We start from the raw sequence: 20,471 nt of genomic DNA on the forward strand, positions 1-20,471 counted from the left end.
AGTCGGTCGCAAACAACCAGAACACCCGTAAAATCACCATCTGGTTAAGTAGGGAGACGACAGACCCCAATCACCCCTTCCCCCCTCTACCTATACCTTTACCCATAATACTAACTACACCTTTTTCACTTCAACCTATTACTTCAAATCTTCGAATCATATCCCAACCGTGAAATTTAAGACTGAATTTGCGTAAGTGGGCGTATCATAAGGGAGTGATATCACCCAAATTCATATCACCACTGACAACCAGCAATCAGTTCGATCCAGTCAAGTATTATTGCATAACAGAAATTTATGAGTTTTTTGGGGATATATATATATATATATATATATATATATATATATATATATATATATATATATATATATATAAAGAAGCACCCGAGCATGACCAATAGGCCTAGTGCTCGATTCTTAAAACAACCGACCTCTGGTTATTCCTGATAGATAAAAACCTCCTGAGAGAGAGAAAGAGGAGGAGAGGAGAGAGAGAGAGAGAGAGAGATAGAGAGAGAGAGAGCGATAGAGAGAGCATTAGGGATACTCGAATTAAAATAATACTCGCCAAGCATATTCACACTCCGGATCGTATGGACAAGAATAGTCTCACTTATGCACTGAAAGAAAAGAAAAAAAAAAAAAGGGTGGAAACCTACGAAATACTTGTCTGGTGCGACCCTGAACGCAATTCCGCATGCAAAAATTTGCACAATCGAGAAATTCCATGAAATTATTAACTAACAAGCTGGAAAATATATTTCCTTGATTCTTGAAATAGGCCTAACCATGTAACCAACGCTAAACCGCGCACATAAAACTTGGATTTCGTTTTTTTTTTTTTTTTTTTTTGTTTTTTTTTTTTTTTTTTACACCAAACTTGTCATATTTTTATATTTCATTTAATCAGATGCTAAATTTCTCTGTGCTTTATCAAAAGAAATCATTATAACTTTCGATATAACGCTATAAAAGTAAAGTAGAAAGTTAATTTACAAATATTAGGCCAATGCTTATGCACACGGTTCCTGCTGCCATTCTATGGTGAACACTTCATATCACACTTTGAAGCAGCCGCAGATGTTCTTTGGGGTTCTTTTTTTCTATTAATAAACAATTACTGAACTAACATTGATCATTCACTGGGGAAATACTTTGTGCGCTTATTCAGTTAATCACTGATACGTATTATCAGATAAATGGATGACAATAATGGAATAAAATTTACTAACTGCAAAACCCCATGAGTTTTCTATAGAAGTACGATCAATTCTGAGATTTGTCGCTTCACTTCTGGAACTTACTGTACATAATCTGCTAGCTTAGGTCGACGAAGCCACTTTCTTATAAAAGGAGCGTCCATGTTGTTTCTCAACTGTCAAACTAAAAGTCTTAAGTTCTGATGTCATGGAACACAGTGACCAGACTTATGAGATCCATTGTCAATTATACTTGACACTCCATTCTTGAGACAATGACATAACAGATATTGGCACTGGCAGGATAATCCATCTAATCGAAAAAGCAGGAAAAGGGTTTAGTCACTAACAAGATCATCAATTTAATCGTAAGGGCAAGAAAGTTCAAGTGTTTCAATAAATCAGAGGCCTATGGGCTTCTTGACTTTATTTTTCTGTGGCACCTGCTGATATAGTTCCCAATATTATTTAATTCATCGTACCTCACTCTTGGTACTAGTAAGCGTTCTCCAGTTTGCACACCTTAATAGAGCCAGAATTACGTTGTCTACAGGATGAAAAGAAATTGAGAGCACAGTAATTCATTCTCTCTCTCTCTCTCTCTCTCTCTCTCTCTCTCTCTCTCTCTCTCTACGGTACCTGTTTTCCAAATCAGCCATCCGGGTCTGCCACTCCAGCTCCTGTTTCTCTCTTTCCATCGCCATTTGGGCGTCTCTTTCCCTCATGATGAAATCATGGTGACCCTGAAACGATGAAATTTATCAGAAAATACATATAAATATATACATACATACATACAAACATACATATACATATATATATATATATATATATATATATATATATATATATATATATATATATATATAAATACACAACATTCGTAAAACTTAATTTTCAGAGAGAAAAAATAAAACCAGTTATGTTGTTTTAGATGAGAAACTTCTGTTGTGCAAAATTGTTAGGGCTACAGCAGCAGGGGGGGAACGAAAACAATTAAAAGACGTTGTATATATATTGCCATTGCGTGCCACCTCCAAAACGTGTGTTTGAACTTTAGCAGTAAGCTCATAATACAAAATTATATATATATAAAAATAAATATATATATATATATATATATATATATAGATAGATATATATATATATATATATATATATATATATATATATATATATATATATATATATATATATATATGGAGAGAGAGAGAGAGAGAGAGAGAGAGAGAGAGAGAGAGAGAACGCAATGCTTTTCGCTGTACAAAAATATACAAACGCACTATACATGCATACACATATGCAACAATTAACATGAACGTCAGAGAGAGAAAAATCTCATCAAAGTGACACTTTGGAAAAAAGTCTCCATATTTTCGGAAAAGGCAAGATATCTGGGGTTTCTCTTTGATAAATACCGGTCATTGAAATTCGCTGTTTGAAGCATGTTTGGAAGGCAGTCCCCCTTTCACGTCAGTTACAACGCGTATGAAGCGCGTTACTCAAAGAGACTTGGAAGTATTTGAAAAAGAATAAAAGATTTGAGAAGCAATATTTTTAAACACTGTCCAATAATATATAAAGAAAGTTTAAATCCCTACAGATTCCTTCAAATAAAACGACGTTAAATCGGCATTTAAACTATATTATATTTTAAAAATTCCACCGTGTACATACATTCATTTTAGGCAAAAATATGCCAAGAAACACTCACTTCACACCTAAAGCACGAAATAAAAAACGAAATAAATATAACCAATATACCAGAAAATAAATACACTTTCTCATTTAATTCCTGAAACCTAGATACCTCAATGTGTGAGTGTATGTGAGTGTGTGTGTGTGTGTGTGTGTGTTGCTAGAGCACTTACACACAATAATAGAAGCAGATGCATATACAAACTGATAATAAGCATACAGCTGGCTCCTCCAACATAATATTGCCGTTTGGCTCCACTTAATGATGGGGTATGTTTGCAGATAACTCGTTATGCAGGTCAACAGCGAGGGTGGGTTCCACGGCCAGGTGGAACAAGTGGATCCCCAAGTCAACACACTTGGACCATTTGTTTGAGTTCCCATCCACTACAATAAGATATCTCTCTCTCTCTCTCTCTCTCTCTCTCTCTCTCTCTCTCTCTCCTCTCTTATAATAACGCCTACACATTCCCGTATCTCCCAATAATAATAATAATAATATTTATATTTTCATGTCAACAGCTGGACATTCTACCACAAACTACTTCAGGAAGGTTAGTGGACTATGCTGACAAGAATGAAATAATCCTAACATAATAACTATCATTACGCAATTACGACTTATGTGAAGAGTATAATATTATCTATTGTTCTGAAACTCATTCTCTCTTTTTCTCGAATTCATTCACTACTCCCAAAATATAAGTTTGTGTAGCTTTTAAAAGTGATAAAGAATGTTTTAAGAAATTACATCCTATGGTTCTGAAATGATGGGGCGTGTACTTCTACAGGAAAACTTTGTTTACTTCAAGAGACTTTGAAAATAACATTATTCTTCAATAGACAGAATTCAAATTTAAAAAGTAAGTCTTTACTTGAACGATGATGACCTTGAAATTTAACTAGACGAAGACATGCAGCATTAAGAGATGGAATGCTATAGCTTTAGATAGGCTATACTCAAAATTTTAGATAGTCCTTCGCCATCACTAGAGAAGACCTTAGTGCTGCAAAAACTATGAAGATCCACATCCGGGTACTGATCAATGATAGTTCTGTTATTCATTTGGCTTTGGAGAAATTATGCGCTATCTGCGTGCTTTCTACGTAATGACGTTTACACGTGACTTCATAAAGTTTAAAGTCTGATATTGGACTTTTCAAACGCCTTCTATAATATTTCTTAGTATAAATTCCTTTCTTGCACAAAGAATACATTCTGGGACTTCAAAGGTTACATAACTCATTATTTGCGAAATATAATTCAATCTGAAATCAATAGCTTGCTTTTAAGGTCTTCAGTTTTAAGACCCAATGATTTTACCATTATACATTTTATCAGATTCTTTAAATTAAAAGAATATGAGCTCTCTGTTTGGGAAGACTAAACTTTGAAAAGAAAACGAACTTTGATTCCAGACTTAATTCATTAATAACTGAAGTACTGACTTACAGAGCAAATACTTTATCAATACCAAATATTTAAAACATGAACAAAATAAGAAAATTTAATAGAAAAAAACATCAGGCTTTCAAATTTATAAGTATGCACCCCACCAATTTAACACTGACTTCAGACATTACGACACCAAAAATGTCTAAAATTTTACTCTTCAAGAAGAGGTTAACTAGCTTATAAGTAAAAGTTATAGTAGCGTTCCTTTCGAGAGTACCTTGAAAGGTTTAATGAATCAGGTGTTTCCAAAAATCTGGTCTTCAAGATAAACTTCCCAAGAAAACTCAAAACTTTAGAAGTTTACAACGATGATCAACAGAAATTCAAACTACACACTCTGATACTTCAAGAGACTGCAGCATAGTACACTCTAAACTTTGGGTGATTAAATTTGGTACAGTTTCCGACAATTTACGAAGTATTATGAAAATCCACTTTAATCGGATTAATACTTTTATTTCCCGCCATAAGAAAATTTGGATCGCTAAGGACTAAAAATGCATCTCTGCTTCCTGAAAGCCAGGAATGGCAATAATCTCATTTGCTTATCTAGATATAGCGGTCAATTTTACAATATACGTTAAAAGTATTTAACTAAAACAGAATTGATAATAGTTAAGATTATACATCAATTTCAAACAAAAACTTATTTAATTTTCTATTCAATAGTAAACACGTGGCTTTTAATATACAGACAAAAGCACCTCCATACACACACACACACAGACACACACACACACACACACACATATAAATATATATATATATATATATATATATATATATATATATATATATATATATATATATAATTTGAAGTCGAGATTCTGGAATTCGGAAAACCTCATTTCTTGATAAGGTAAACAAACAATTTTCAACCTGGTGGTAACCCTGCAAAATTTTAATACGTACCTCATAATACTCAACTTCATGTTACTAAGCTTTGCAAAATTTGCCCAATGAAACAAAATCGTCAGTTTTTAGTTAAGACGCTCGCTCTCTCTGACACTTTCAGTTTTATTTATTTTTTGAGAGCCACAGAAGATACATGTATATTTGAATATATGTATTATAAAAATCTCAACAGTTAGCAAGGCCACTAAAGTTTGCTGCTCATTATATATCTCATTTCCTAATCCTCGGAGATTTCTACTTAGTTTTAAAAGATTCCTGGTACACGAAATTATACAGATCGGCAATACGACTACAGGGATAAGAGTTTCCGAGATATTTGCGAAAATCTATATTATTATTATTTTTCCTATTAATTTTTATTTTTTCGTGTTAGATGAGAATTTCTGTACATCTAATCATGTCAGATAATCGTTAGTCGTGTGAATTTAGAGCACATTTTAATGCTCATTTTACAGTTCCGTCCTCGTTCTTGAGTTATTTACGATCTGGCTGAGGCAAAAGAACACTCAAATTTCTCTATTGGGTGAAATGAAATAAGGAAATGTTAGAGATAGTGCAAAAAAACGTGCGTTTTAATTATAAAGCCCTCTAAATTTACGTAATTAGGGGGGTTGCAATTAAAATGAAATATGGAACGTAGCAGGCGGATAGACCTCCTGCCTCCCTGAGTATTACAGCAATGTTTTTGTACCGATATAAAATCATACAACCCTCATACATTTGTTACTCTCCCCCCACCCCCACACACACACACACACACACACACACACACACACACACACACACACACACACACACACACACAAAGACGTTACAGGAAAATTACAAATAGTTTTACATAATCATAATTCTATTATTCGGCTTGGACCGAAAATTATATAAATCGTAAACGGCTTCAATAGTTTACTTTTAACCAAAACAACGATTGTATAGCTTTGACCCGGTATTTTCATTCTAAAGAATGTCATAAAACCGCCCTCACTTTAACAGAAGCAGGACACTGTTCTTGTAATTAATAAACATCGCTAAAATGGATTACATGTGAAAATTGCCCCTGACCTGAACAGCAAATGTATTTTTTATTAAATTTTTCAATCGATCGATCATCTCAATTCTAAGACAATATTTATTAAGTAATATATAAGAAAATCTTTTCATAAGGAAACATGTTTCAAATAACTAAAATTTTTTATTTAAATTGACATAAAATATCAACGGAAAAATTGTATAATCTAGCTCAATTATATTCTCTTAATCATTTATCATTTTCATTATTTCTAAATTAAATGGCTTATATCTCCACAACAAATCAATTATTCTTTTCTGATTTATTTCAGCAGCATCAGCCATACAAAGACAACATTCCTTGCCTTGAGATTCGTTATTGCTTGTCGCGCCTGCTCCAGTTCGTAGGTGACTGCTTTCTCCCTCCGGAGGGCGCGGTCTGCATCCTCTCTGGCCGCTGCTATCGCCGCCCGCGCGTCGCCACCCATCATTCCCATGCCGCCCTCCAAGTCCAGCCTGAAAAGGAAGGTTTCACAAACATTCATATTTGTGCGAGACATTTTTCCGAAATCAAAATGACAGAAACTGCAACCACAACCGTTTTATTTGTCTTTTCTCAGAACAAAATTTAGTTTCTATTCAATTTAAAGGACTTTCGGGAGTAGAAATAAGAGTTACTGTCGCAAGCAACTGCAATTTATGTGGAGATAATGAATATGATATATAAACATTAAAAAGAAAGAAAAGAAAACTCGCAGCATCAAAGGTGCTCCATTCCCCAACACATATATTATAATAATAATAATAATAGTGATAATAAAACGTTCGCTACACAGCTGGTCCTCCCTAGTACATGTATGTTTCATTAATATTTGAAATTGTCAGTGACATAAAACCACAAAACCCGTCGGTACACAAGGTCTCTTTGCCAAATGGTGTGGGAGTAGAAATATGGGTGAGCGACCTCATATAAGGACAAAAAATCGCTGCATATTTGAGAGCTCTTAAGACAACACTTCCTTGTACCAAACCTTCTTACCCGTAGACATAATAATAATAATAATAATAATAATAATAATAATAATAATAATAATAATAATAATAATAATAATAATAATAATAATAATAATAATAATAATAATACATTGGAAGGAGACCCTCTTTCAAACAAGTCTTATTGAAAGATATTGCTGCATCAGCTGCATTCAACTTGTAAATAGTCTTCTCTATTTTTCTAATAATAGCTTTCTCTCTGCTATTACAACTGGCGAGTATTGCGCCGATATTACTCTCCTGATGAGTAATATCGGCGCAATACTCGCCAGTTGTAATAGCAGAGAGAAAGCTATTATTAGAAAAATAGAGAAGACTATTTACAAGTTGAATGCAGCTGATGCAGCAATATCTTTCAATAATAATAATAATAATAACAAAAGGAATGCTAACTAATTCTGATAACCTTACACTCAAATAGTAATATCGTGGTTTCATTTAAGACATCTTATCCTCGAAATCTCTACGTCATTCTACGTTGAAGTCCGGAGAAGAATAAGAAGTTGAATATGAAAAATTATAATATTGATAAGAAAACTCTAAAACTGCTCAAGCAATTATAGTAACTCGATTCCCATATATTTGGAGTATGTGTGTGTGTGTATGTGTTTATGGAAAATAAAAACTGCTTTTGAATTTAAAATATTAATAACCAGAAAATCACTGGACCGATGGAAATTTTCTGACCCAAGTAATATAAACTGCAATCTCGGGTAGATTGCCAAAAGCTTTTAAATCAGTCAGGCAACCACCACTTCCAAATGGTTAAAAAGGCTTTCTGAATAAAGAACAGAGACAAGAGTAAAATTACGAATAATAACAATATATACAACTCTGCAACTCTTTCGGTATTGACTTTCAGTTTTGAAAGAGACTACATATTTACGGTATATTTTCCGTCGAAAAAACAGCGCACTTAAAAAAACATTCGGTATGCTTGTTAAACACAAGATTAACGCCACAATTAATACACCAGTCAGTTGTAATGCCAAGGAATAATAACCGAGTTTGCAGAAACTCAAAATGTATGCTTTCTTTTTCTCGTCTCGGTTGGGTGGAACGAGTCCAGAGTTTCAACTCCAGGCCTCTTAAATACATCAACAATTAATCTAAGTATGGTCAATGACTGACCAGACTTAGAGAAATGGCTTATACTTGCATAAGCCACCTGAAACTAAACTCCCAACCAATCACTCGTTCTCAAACGGCATCATATCTGATAAAAAAATCATTTTTATTAAGTCACTTCCAGAAACGTTAGCTCATTTGAGAACACCAGTAATATAACCTCAAAGTTATAACAGATTTGGCCGTAAGATATGTAGAGAGGGATACTGCAATGAAAATTTTAGCCTTTTGTAATAAAAATAAATCTGTGGCTTCAAAAACGTACCTCAAGGTTACAGATAATTAAGGTGAAGGGGAAAAGTTTACCCAATTTGATCAAGATCTGAAGTCAAAAGGAATAATGGAACTTAAGGCCAGAAGAAAAAGGAGACATGCACGAATGGAAACGGCAACAACCAAGAAAAAAAGAAAAAAGAAAAAAAAGAACAAAAAATTTAAAAAAACAACAAAAAACAAAACAAAAAGTCCAACAAATTGAGTTAATGGTTTCACAGTCAGGTTAAACTGATCTATCACAGACCTCTTAAACAAAACAAGCATTAGTTTCATATTGCGTAACTTCTAAGGGTGCCCTTGATTGAGTGAAATAAACTTAGATTCTGGTAAAGATACATGTCTGTTGGTTACCGCGGACCTCTATTCCTCTAATAATCTTTTCATTTCAATGTTTCTCTATTCTTATCATCAATTTCTTGTGAGTTGGGGTGGGGGATGAAGCCGTGGATACAAAAGGTAAAAATAAAATAAATAAATGACAGCATCTCAGTGTCGATAAAATAAGAAACTTAAACCAATTGCTGCTATATTAATACAGGTTCCAGGTAAACAAGTCTCTTATCCTTCTTTCTTGCAGTCTTCGAACCTAGTCGAGTTGAAAGCATCCATCCACCCATGCCTATATAATTACCATTTGATATTTTTTCTCCACATAAACTTGCATTTGAACTCATACACACACACACACACACACACACACACATATTATATAATATATATATATATATATATATATATATATATATTATATATATATATATATATTATATTATGATGAATCGCAGAGGAAGGCAGACCCGACAAACGCCACGGCTTGGAGAGGTAAAGGCGTGTCTCTGACATGAAACAAGTCTATTAGGACGATGTTTCACATCACCTGTATTTGTAAGAGATATGCCTTTACCTCTTCATCCTGATATATATATATATATATATATATATAATATATATAATATATATATACATATAAATTGTGCGTGTGTGTGTGTGTACACACCAAGTCAGCCAGTCAACATTTTCTGTTACTGCAGTGGTAGTAGACAGCAAGTATTCAACAGCACCTAAACATGGCTGTCCTAGAACACCTATTGGCTTGGGTTACTAATGCCCCGTATCCCAAGGTATAGCTGCACTTACAGAAGGGTTATTAACCCTTGACGGAAGAAAATGGCCTCTAAGTGAGGCCAGTCAATTTATAAAGCACCAAGCTTAGTACATCAATGCCTTACCACGCAAAAACATTTATTTCATATCACACGTACAAAATTCAACTAACCGCCATCTAATTCGGTCCTCGCCAGCTTTTCCTTATGTCCGTTTCTGTTATTCAGCTTGTTAATCTTTCATTAAATCTCCATCTATGACCCTGTAAACAATTTCAATAAATGTTCCAATTATTACAAGGTCGGCAGGCTCTTCTTTATACAAATTTTCATGCAGGCCGGCGCTTCCATATTATATTTACCGTACTTTCACTTTCTCTCTCTCTCTCTCTCTCTCTCTCTCTCTCTCTCTCTCTCTCTCTCTCTCTCTCTCTCTGTCTCTCTCTCTCTCTCTCTGTAAATATGCTTTGCATTTTTATCCTTTCCCCATATTTAATTGGATACTATTCTTGGTCTTCACTCTCTTCTCAGTTATAGTGTTTACTTTACAGAAATGAGCTTCAATTGCATTTATACGGTCTTTTCAGCTCAAGAAATTTGAAAAACTTACTCAGGTTTTTATCAGTTTAATGAATCAAGTCTATACCACCTTTTAATTGTTGAAATTTTATTCAAAAGCTTATTGCTGTTCTTTTAGGCATTTAGTTGTGCACTGTTTAACTAATAGTTCATAATTATTATTTATTTAATCAAAGTACTTTTATTAAATTTTAATGACTATGGTTATTCCATATTTACACAATCCATCAAATTATACGACAAAAACCAAGCTATCTTAAATTCTCATTAAATTCGTTATTAAAGTTTGTACAGCTTCTCCAGCCCCTTCCTCCATTTTTTTAAGCTTAAAATTCACACATATTATTGAACTGAAATCCTGTTCCCAAATCACAACAATTACCGAGAGTACTTTGTCCCTTTGCAATCTTTTTATATGACCCTTCATTTCAGATGACGCTTTTCTGGATTTTGAGTGAGAAATTTCTCCCCAAGTTACGCTTTGGAAGAGAGTTTTAATCAGAATAATGGAGGTACACGAAATAAATTACTGCGTTTTACTTTTGTGAGGCACTGCGACTATTAACATCAATGGTTGCTAAATTTTAACAAAGGGAAGACCTTACAGAGGTAAACAAAATTATATCTCATTGTTAAATCTTTCATTTAAAGAATGTTTTTGTCTTGCTTCGTATTCAACTCGTTAGCTGCTGATTTTTCTTCATCCGTCTCAAAATAGAAAGTAAAACTTTATTTTCCAGGATCAACATGAAAGAATGCTTTGCCCTAACATTATTCAGGTTGCTAGCGTCCAACTTTTTATTTTACTGAATTCCATCGCCCTCATTCTTGCATAATTCCACAAATTGCAATTCACTCAAGCCAATGTTCACACCCTCCCTTATCGGCATCGAAGTATAAAGCAATAATCTCAGTATCATTTTTGTTACCACTACTTCAAAAATAAAAAAAAATCCGCAGAAAATTCTACTGAAGTATAAAAAAAATAAATAAATAAATAAAATAAAGGCCAGTGTAGCCCTTCTCCGATGAGAGTATGAATAACAATCCATTTTCTTAGCCGCTATCTCCAAGAATAAACGCTTTGAAAATAAAGAATTAAAGTCGCCGGCTGCTCATGGGAGAAGCCAACGGGGGATTAAGAGACCCGCGACCGTCTCCTCATAAACCCAGAAGATATACCGTGCTTGATGGTTTGCCCGCTGATACTGCCTAAAGGGCGAACAACCGGCCATCTTAACCTACATCGAGAACACTATACTGATAAGTTACACAGATATAACAAACTATTTACTTTACAATTATGGAGTGAGAAAGCATTATACTGTGCAGATCAAAGAAAATTAAAGAAGAGGAGCATCAGTACAAAAAGAAAAGAAAAGAAAAAAAAAAAAATATATATATATATATATTAGATACTCTGTGTGTGTGTGTATGTATGTATATATATATATATATATATATATATATATATATATATATATATATATATATAATTCTTAGTACGTTTTCCCCCTCACTTGAATAACCAATTTCCAGAAAGTGGGATAAAGAAATTTCAATTAATTAAAATCTTACATGTGCATAGCCAAGAGGGAAATCTAGAAATTATTGCGAGGTAACTTTTAAATCTACTGCCCACGTATATTAAAGCTTTACAAGTTTACGTGAATAAAAAAAGTGGCATAATTGTGTAAGTGACATGAAGGAGATTTTAGAATCAGAAAGTTAACTAAGGAACCCGACCACTAATTGCGACTGGAGCTCATGATATCATTTCAAGCTAAGAGACGAAGTAGATGATAAATTAGTTGTAGATGGGCTCATTGGTGTCTAGAAAATTATGGGTTATTTGTTGTGAAAAGGTTCCTTGAGCCCTAGAAAATTGTGGGCTATTCATTGTAGATGGGTTTCTTGAGGCCTAAAATATTATAGGCTATCTAAAGCCACAAGTTTTAACATTAAAATATTAGCACATAATGTTTACATGTCCAAACCCTAAGGGAAAGAAAAACAAAAGATCATTGGAAACCAAAGAAGTAGGCTTAGTAAATATTTAACAAAATTAAGAGCGAATTATCTTCATCATGATCTATTTTGATTCTGTTGATGGAAGCTGTTATATGCACACATTTGGTCCATCGGGATTGCTTCCCTTGGTATGCAAATAAAAATATGAAGTAATCTTGGATCAACAGGTCCTTGTTGTCATAGTTGGGCTTAAATAAACACGAGGGTGGTTCAAAAAGCTCTCAACTTGAGGTATAAAACAGGGAATTTCAACCCATTTGACAAAGGGCACTTACATTTTCCCGAGGCACGCTCATGTGCAATTCAGATTTGCTATTTGGATTGCTTGATGGCTACACCACTCGTATTTGCTGTGCGCGAGGCCATGGTATTTTGTTTATGCATCACCACTGCCAGATGGCGGGATCAAACAATTTTTGATGAAGCCTATTGAAAATGTAGACCAGTGCTTGCTCGAAGTGAACTGCATAGTATTTTCCAATTTCCTTGTTATAGTATCATAAAGACACCTTTTTCGATACATTGTATTAAAAAATGCACCTGTAACATTTGCGTAAAAAACAGGTTTACAGGAAAAAACTTTTAAGCAGATAAATGGTTGAGGTAAACCTACACATAAATAAAAATGAATCTGAATCGAAATCTATCCCTTACGACAGCTGCACTTGGAAGATGTTTGTATTCACTTGGCACAATTAAGGACAGCTAGCTAGACTGACATCTACTTAATTTTAAAATTTTCACATTGAAATGCCCTTCATTAATTCTTTCAATAACCATTTGACAGTAAGTCAAAATGAAGTGAATTTCTGACAATTACATAATGCCAGAGGTTGCTGAAAGGCGCGATAAATCGTCAAAATGGCAACTGTATCATTACTATATAGCAATGCCATTTAAGGGATTTGCCTCCGCGACTACTACTGATATTACACGACAACCATGAAGGGATAAATGAGAGAGAAAGAGAGAGCACTGTTTCTTAGTATTTATTGTTTTGATTATAGCCGTTTAGGTTAATAACGTTATAGCAACGCTGTATCTATGAAATACAATTAAAAGTGATGTTTCGCGAGTTGAGAGTATTATTAGTTGTTTCGTAGTCCTATACCTTACATATTACTTTACAGGTATCTATGTTGCAAAATATTTCTAAAAGGCATAAAGCTACCGTATCAATTATTGACGGTGTGAAATAATAATGAAGGGGAAGACTTTCATACGATTACTAGTTCAGCTTTCAACATGATTTGGGAGGAGTCAGAATCTCGTAAATTTTTATGTATGGAGATGAAGACATGAATAACCGAAAGACATTATTGATATGATATTAGGGAACATGGACGAATAACTCTAAAAATTGTACAAATAGAGGGATGGAGGTAGAGTGATAAGCTTAAAGAAAAAGAAGCAAAGACAGAAGAAAAAAAGTATCGATGGCAGTGACGTCTCTCCTGATGAGGCAGTCGGGATACTGATATGTTCTAGAAAATGGACTTTGGGGAAAATGCTACTGCAAAGAACATTATCTACAGATATGACCTCATTGTGACTATACCTTTGAGAAGAAAATCTTGCCATTATAAATGGGAGAACAAGAGACACTGAGCCGTATTCAATCCTTAGTATTTTCTCCAGAGCCTTTATGTTTTCGCCGTCGATAAATGTCGAAGCCATACTAAAACTGCTTTCACTCTATGCCATAAACGTGTAACATGAAGAACACGGATCCTGGTACAAGGTGACTATGCCAACATGTCTCTGTAAGATTAAAATTTACCTCTACCAACCCTGTATGACAACGTAGTAGTTGAGTTCAACATTTTTACATTCTGCACATTTTAATAGCTGAATTGTACTTTAAGTCATGAAATCTTGAAAGCTTTCGGATTGTTGACTCTGCTATACCAAAAATATTTTGACCACCTTGCATAATGTCTGTACTTCTTAAGACGTCTCTCAGCGGTTGAATCTTATTAATCAAGAAGATACGAGATATTGAACAGTCTTGGGATTATGGACTAAAAGGTTCTTTTATTGCTTTGTTTGTGGTCGATTATTTTAAGCTATTATCTTTAATACTTATACTTGCTGCTGCATTCAATTTTAAGTTTTACTGAAGCGTAAGTCAAAACACATTTTATTAAGGAACTGATCGGTAGCCTGTGGAAATGTGATACCAAATGAGTAATCCTGTCTCAGAATGTAATGCATTGTCTATTACGCCAATATATTAAGTAAACATGGTTACTCATTCAGTAATTCAATAGGCGTTTATAAAGCCAATTAAAATAGTCTAATCTTTTGATGACATAATCACGATCAAACATTTTTAGGTATTTCTTAATTAAGATTTATTTTTCAAATGGCAATGCCCTAATTTCCTTACACTCCGAGCCTCGATTTTATAAATATTAATTTTCATCGTCACTGAGTACAGTTTGGTTCCTAGATTTACTATCTGCTTAGCAGCTGTTTTTATGAATACTGATTTTGATATTAAATCTAAAAATAAATATAAAATTCACTCTTATTCGCCTTCATGTAATTTCAGTCTTTTTACTTTATGTGTCCAACTCTATCTATATTCTGCATCATGATCTCGATATTTTCAAATCTACTTATATCATGGTAAAACTGTATCATCAGCAAAACGTATTTACTTTATCTTACATTTTGTCAGAATCCTCCTCTTGCCAAGGTCTTTGGTGCAGATTTGTCTTACTCAATTTACACTTTAAGGGGTATAATTGTGAAATCTTCAAAGTGCATGGACTACAACCTCTGCTTTCTGAGTTATAATATATAAGCCTAAGTGCTACTACAACATAAAGAAATTGCTAAATAATAACATCATCATTGCTGTTTCAGCATTTGAGTAAAACATTTTTTTTTCAGAAAGTTCATTATTCTTACGACAACCGGCTACCTGTTGCTATATTATTTTTTAAACTTCGAATTTCATTTGGTCTGTCAAGTCCAAGACTTGTTATCACTTTACCTATTAAAAGTTGGATTCATAAAAAAACAGTCTCTTACTATTTGTCAAGGTTACAATTTCTGTGCAGCCTCCGTAAGGACTCCAATTACGAACGCGTCAATGACGCAGTATATTTGATTTTACTTCTCCTCCGTTATTCTTTAAATACTTGAATTTTTAGTAGGACATGAAAGGAGAATGACATTATTTTCTTCAGTTTTAAACTGTTATAAACATTTTCCATCGAAGAAATTACTAGATTTAAATGTTTTTTCATTTTAATGAATTCAAATTAAACAGATGACATTATTTGGCGATCCATTCAAAACCCTTACAGTTACAAAAACCAATGTTCAATATTCTTTCAAATGTTGACAATTAATCTCTTATTTACTTTAATTTCATTACAAGAGATTTAATTTGAGAGGACCTGTCAGTTTACTTCTTTCTCTGTATAGATATGAAATTAACAAACCACGTAGTAAATATATTTACATATTAATCTTGAAAGTAACAGTTTCTCTTACAGCTCCATTGATTTGGTGAGGTATTTATGTGTGTAATGCTACTGTTTTCAACGAATAAAAATACCTTCAATCTCATATAAAAGCAATTAACCCAGTAACCGTAACTAATTATACGCCATTGTCAAGATTTAGACTTATTTCAGTCACGCTGTGGAATAAAAGCAAAGCCAGGTGTCAATTTCAAAATCGAGATAAAATGGCTTCATGCCCTGAATACGTCCCTGATTAGCAAGAATAATTAGCTGATGCATTTCAGTTATGGTCACCCCCCCCCTCCCCCCTCAAAAAAAAAAGCCTATAAACTAATTAATTTATTCTCGGTGCGTTTTAATCACGTGTGTACTCACTCAGATCATTTTGCCCGGGTCATAAAATTTTTATTAGAGAAGACAATTACAATCTATCTGCCTATTTATCTTTCTACATATCTTCCTATCTCTCTATCCTCACAACTCGTTAAATTTTAGATACTATATATATAGTGAACTTTTCGTAAGTCTAATGTAGTTAGTGTGAGTAACAGAAAAAGCTCATTCCTTAACAGCGCACATCGCGCTGGAATGTTTAAATAACCTACAACAGATAAACAGCAAAGAGTCATATTTTCATCAGCCTCTGGACGAGTGTAAGTCAAAACTGTGACAGCATTCCATACGAAGCTTTCATTAAGTTGTGGTGCATCACGACTTATTTCAATCAACTTCGCAATATGCACGTCCAAGAGCAATTTTGTAATATAAGATTTTGTCTGCTTTAATACTGCAATGGATGTGCTGCTTAAAATGTATAAAAAAAAATCAGAACAGACGTGATTCCAAGGTGATTTAGTTCATCCCGTTAGTTTCGTCAGCCGCAGAACAACAATGGTCAACGTAATGCTTGGATAGAAATAGTTATCCCGTAAAAGTTACATCCCGTCACTTATAGTGCTTAGGGTTGTCACAAAGTTGCGATCTAAAAAATTTTAAGTAAATGCTATTATACACATAATCTTGAATTTTGTACTATGCTCTCTTTTAAAGTTTACATTTAAAGACAATTAGATAAGTAGGAAATTGGAAATGTGGTGCCTTAAAGTGGTAGAAGCCACTTGTGTGTGTGTGTGTGTATAAATAAATAAGTAAATAAATAAATAAATAAATAAATAAATAAATAAATATATATATATTTATATATTTATTTATTTATATACACTACACACACACACACACACACACACACACACACACATATATATATATATATATATATATATATATATATATATATATATATATATATGATATATATATATATATATATATATATATATATATATATATATATATAGCGTGTATGTATGCGTGCGCGTACAGGGATAGAAACAGAGTGCAACACGACAACATAACCAGAGGTACATAATTATATAGTACACTGCAACGTAACCGGATGTAGTAAGACATTTCCGATAAACAGAACGGTAGATAGCCATACTTGTTTTCTCGACTGTAACAAAACAGCAGGATTGACATATCAACCGAAAACTCGACTTTATGTGACTCTACCTCACTTGAAAATGTAGAAATAGAAATGGTCGGACAAGAGTCATATCACGTGAAATCGAGAGTGACATGTTAACGGACAATTATTTCTCAATAGTACTTCCAAACGTATGGGCGTGTGCTGTCTAGTCGTACAGTATTTCACCTGCTTTCTAGTAAGTTTCTCTCAAATAGTTGCGATGAGGGAAAATGCTAACGCTGTACTTGGTAAAGCATTGATAGAATGAAAAGATTAAAAACTCTCTAATCTGGAATTTTTAAAAAAAGCTGATATATGTACCCGATGCTGTAATAGGTTTTGTTCGAAGATATTTTTTGTTTCTATGGTGTTTTTACATTGCATGGAACCAGTGGTTATTCAGCAACGGGACCAACGGCTTTACGTGACTTCCGAACCACGTCGAGAGTGAACTTCTATCACAAGAAATACACTTCTCTCACTCCTCAATGGAATGGCAGAGAATCGAACTCGCGACCACCGAAGTGGGACGCCAACACCATACTAACTACGCCACTGAGGCGCTTTGTTCGAAGATATTACTATCTTTTCGAATGAGCTATCTTAATAATTAGATAAGAAATAATGAACGGCAAGGTGAAACATTCAGGGGAGCAATTGTCAAAATTATGAAACTTATAACTTTGTAATGTTTCAAAAGGCAATATTGCTTTATTAACAACTTTTAGTTTCTGTAAAATTCGTCTTGTAAATAACAACAGTAATCCCATTCCACTTATCATTTGTCTCAGTGAGACTTCTGACAAAGAGAGAGAGAGAGAGAGAGAGAGAGAGAGAGAGAGAGAGAGAGGTAGGACAACGGCTAAGGGCAACAGAGGATCTGTGACGTCACGAATGAGGCTCAATTTTGATCTTTCTCGACCGTCATTCCACTAATACCTGGGGCAAACTATTCCCGTGTTGGCAAGTGACCTAATTCCCAAAGGACCACAAGTTCTGGATCTTCAGAGAAAATTATTACGTTGAAAGAGCAAATACTACAAGAGATCGAGGAGGATGAATATAATGAAAATAATGCAACTGGAATCATAATGTAAAATTTGGGCAAAAGGCGAAGTGCTGGAACCTATGAGGTCATGCAGCGCTGAAGGGGAAATGGTGAAGAAAGATGGTATTAAAAGCGTAACACGAGGAAACCTCGCAGTTGCACCATTAAACAACTCTCAGGAATGAAATGGGTTGCAGTAAGGGGCCGAAGAGACGCTGCAAAGAACCTCAAGTAATGCCCACAGTGCACGACGTGAGCTTCACTGATGGACCTACCCTCCCTACAATGTAAAATAAATATATATATATATATATATATATATATATATATATATATATATATATGAGTATAATGAAAATATTGGCAATGTAAAGTATATATATACATATATATATATATTATATATATATATTAATATATATATATATATAGATTATACAGAGGAGAGAGAGAGAGAGAGAGAGAGAGAGAGAGAGAGAAGAGAGAGAGAGAGAGAGAGAGAGAGAGCATAACTAACATAATTTGTGATGCGAAGCAGAAAAGACAGATTCGATGAAATCAAAACGAAGGCAAAAGCACTAGAAAGACGAACAAAAGAAAAAGCGAGATAGGAAAGTCGGCGTAACGACAAACAAAAAAACTATATATATTTCCAAATGTTGAAAGAAATGGGGCAAAGCTTGGGGGAAGGGAGGATTTTATCCAAATCCTTTCCCGGAGAAAAGGACTCCTCAGAGACACCAACAGCAAACGCGGTAGGAGCGCACGAAAAGGGGAAAATAAATATATATATAAAAAAAAATGAGGAATCGTAGCGCTTTCACTTAAACCCCCTTCAAAGGAAGAGCTCAAAAACTGCCAGGAGTGCCGGTGAGAGATGTAGAAAACAGCGCACAAACGCCGAGGGGCTACGGGGTTCGAAACATAAGTCCCACATTTTTACATTAAGATAAACCTTGAAGCCTCGAACATATCTGGAGAGCGATGAATGAGCAAGAGAGGTATGCAAGGTATGCAAAAGGGAAAACAGAAACACCAGGAAAACTGGATATATACATATATACAAACATACACACACACAACACATACACACACACACACCCACACACACACACTACACACCACACACATATATATAAAAAAATATATATATATAGAGAGAGAGAGAGAGAGAGAGAGAGAGAGAGAGAGAGAGAGATGAAAGATCGATCGATAGATAGATATATAATACATATATAATTATATATATACAATGAAATCAAAATCACATTTCAAACGAGCAAGAAGAAAAATTCATGGTGATACATCCGGCAATGATACATAAAACAATTTAACATATACGTGAAATTAATATAAAAACTAAAGGCACTGCAAATTAATACAACGACTTAACAACATAGCAGTATTGCTTTTCTCACCGCTAATAGATATTATATATATATATATAATATATATATATATATATAGTATATATATATATATATATAAAGGTTTTTTTGCCACGAAGGAAAAAATGAAAAAGCGAGATAGCCGAGTACTTTCGGTCCTATTCGGACCCTTTACTGAGGCACAGGGTGCCTCAGTAAAGGGTCCGAATAGGACCGAAAGTACTCGCCTATCTCGCTTTTTCATTTTTTCCTTCGTGGCAAAAAAACCTTTATTTATACATAGCATCACGTTTTATATACTTCGTGATCAAGTTATTCGTATATATATATATATATATATATAATATATATATATATATATATATATATATGTGTGTGTGTGTGTGTGTGTGTGTTTGTATACACACGCACACATATATTTTCTAAAATAATAATTTCCAAGTGGATCTTATCCGGATCTTTCTTGTCCTCCGAGGGGTAAGAGCAGGGAATCTGGGAATTCCAGTCTTCTGGGAATTCCGGAGGCTTTTGTGGCTTCCGAAGGCTTCAAGACAAACTCCAGGCTCTGTAGCCTTTGGATTTCTT

At 34.0% G+C, this 20,471-nt stretch overlaps 1 protein-coding gene across 7 annotated transcripts in view; it reads right to left on the minus strand.

Moving 5' to 3' along the window:
- LOC135208471 (trichohyalin-like) overlaps positions 1 to 20,471 on the minus strand; it is a 555,144-nt gene that overhangs the window by 322,165 nt on the left and 212,508 nt on the right. For all 7 annotated transcript variants that reach the window (XM_064240691.1, XM_064240696.1, XM_064240694.1 and 4 more), the window contains 2 exons: positions 6,639 to 6,789; positions 1,839 to 1,942 (listed from right to left, as the gene is read on the minus strand). In XM_064240691.1, the coding sequence (XP_064096761.1) occupies positions 1,839 to 1,942; positions 6,639 to 6,789 (255 nt within the window). The remainder of the gene's footprint in view (positions 1 to 1,838; positions 1,943 to 6,638; positions 6,790 to 20,471) is intronic.

The sequence above is a fragment of the Macrobrachium nipponense genome, chromosome 35 (assembly GCF_015104395.2).
Source record: "Macrobrachium nipponense isolate FS-2020 chromosome 35, ASM1510439v2, whole genome shotgun sequence".
Taxonomy (NCBI): Eukaryota; Metazoa; Arthropoda; class Malacostraca; order Decapoda; family Palaemonidae; genus Macrobrachium; species Macrobrachium nipponense.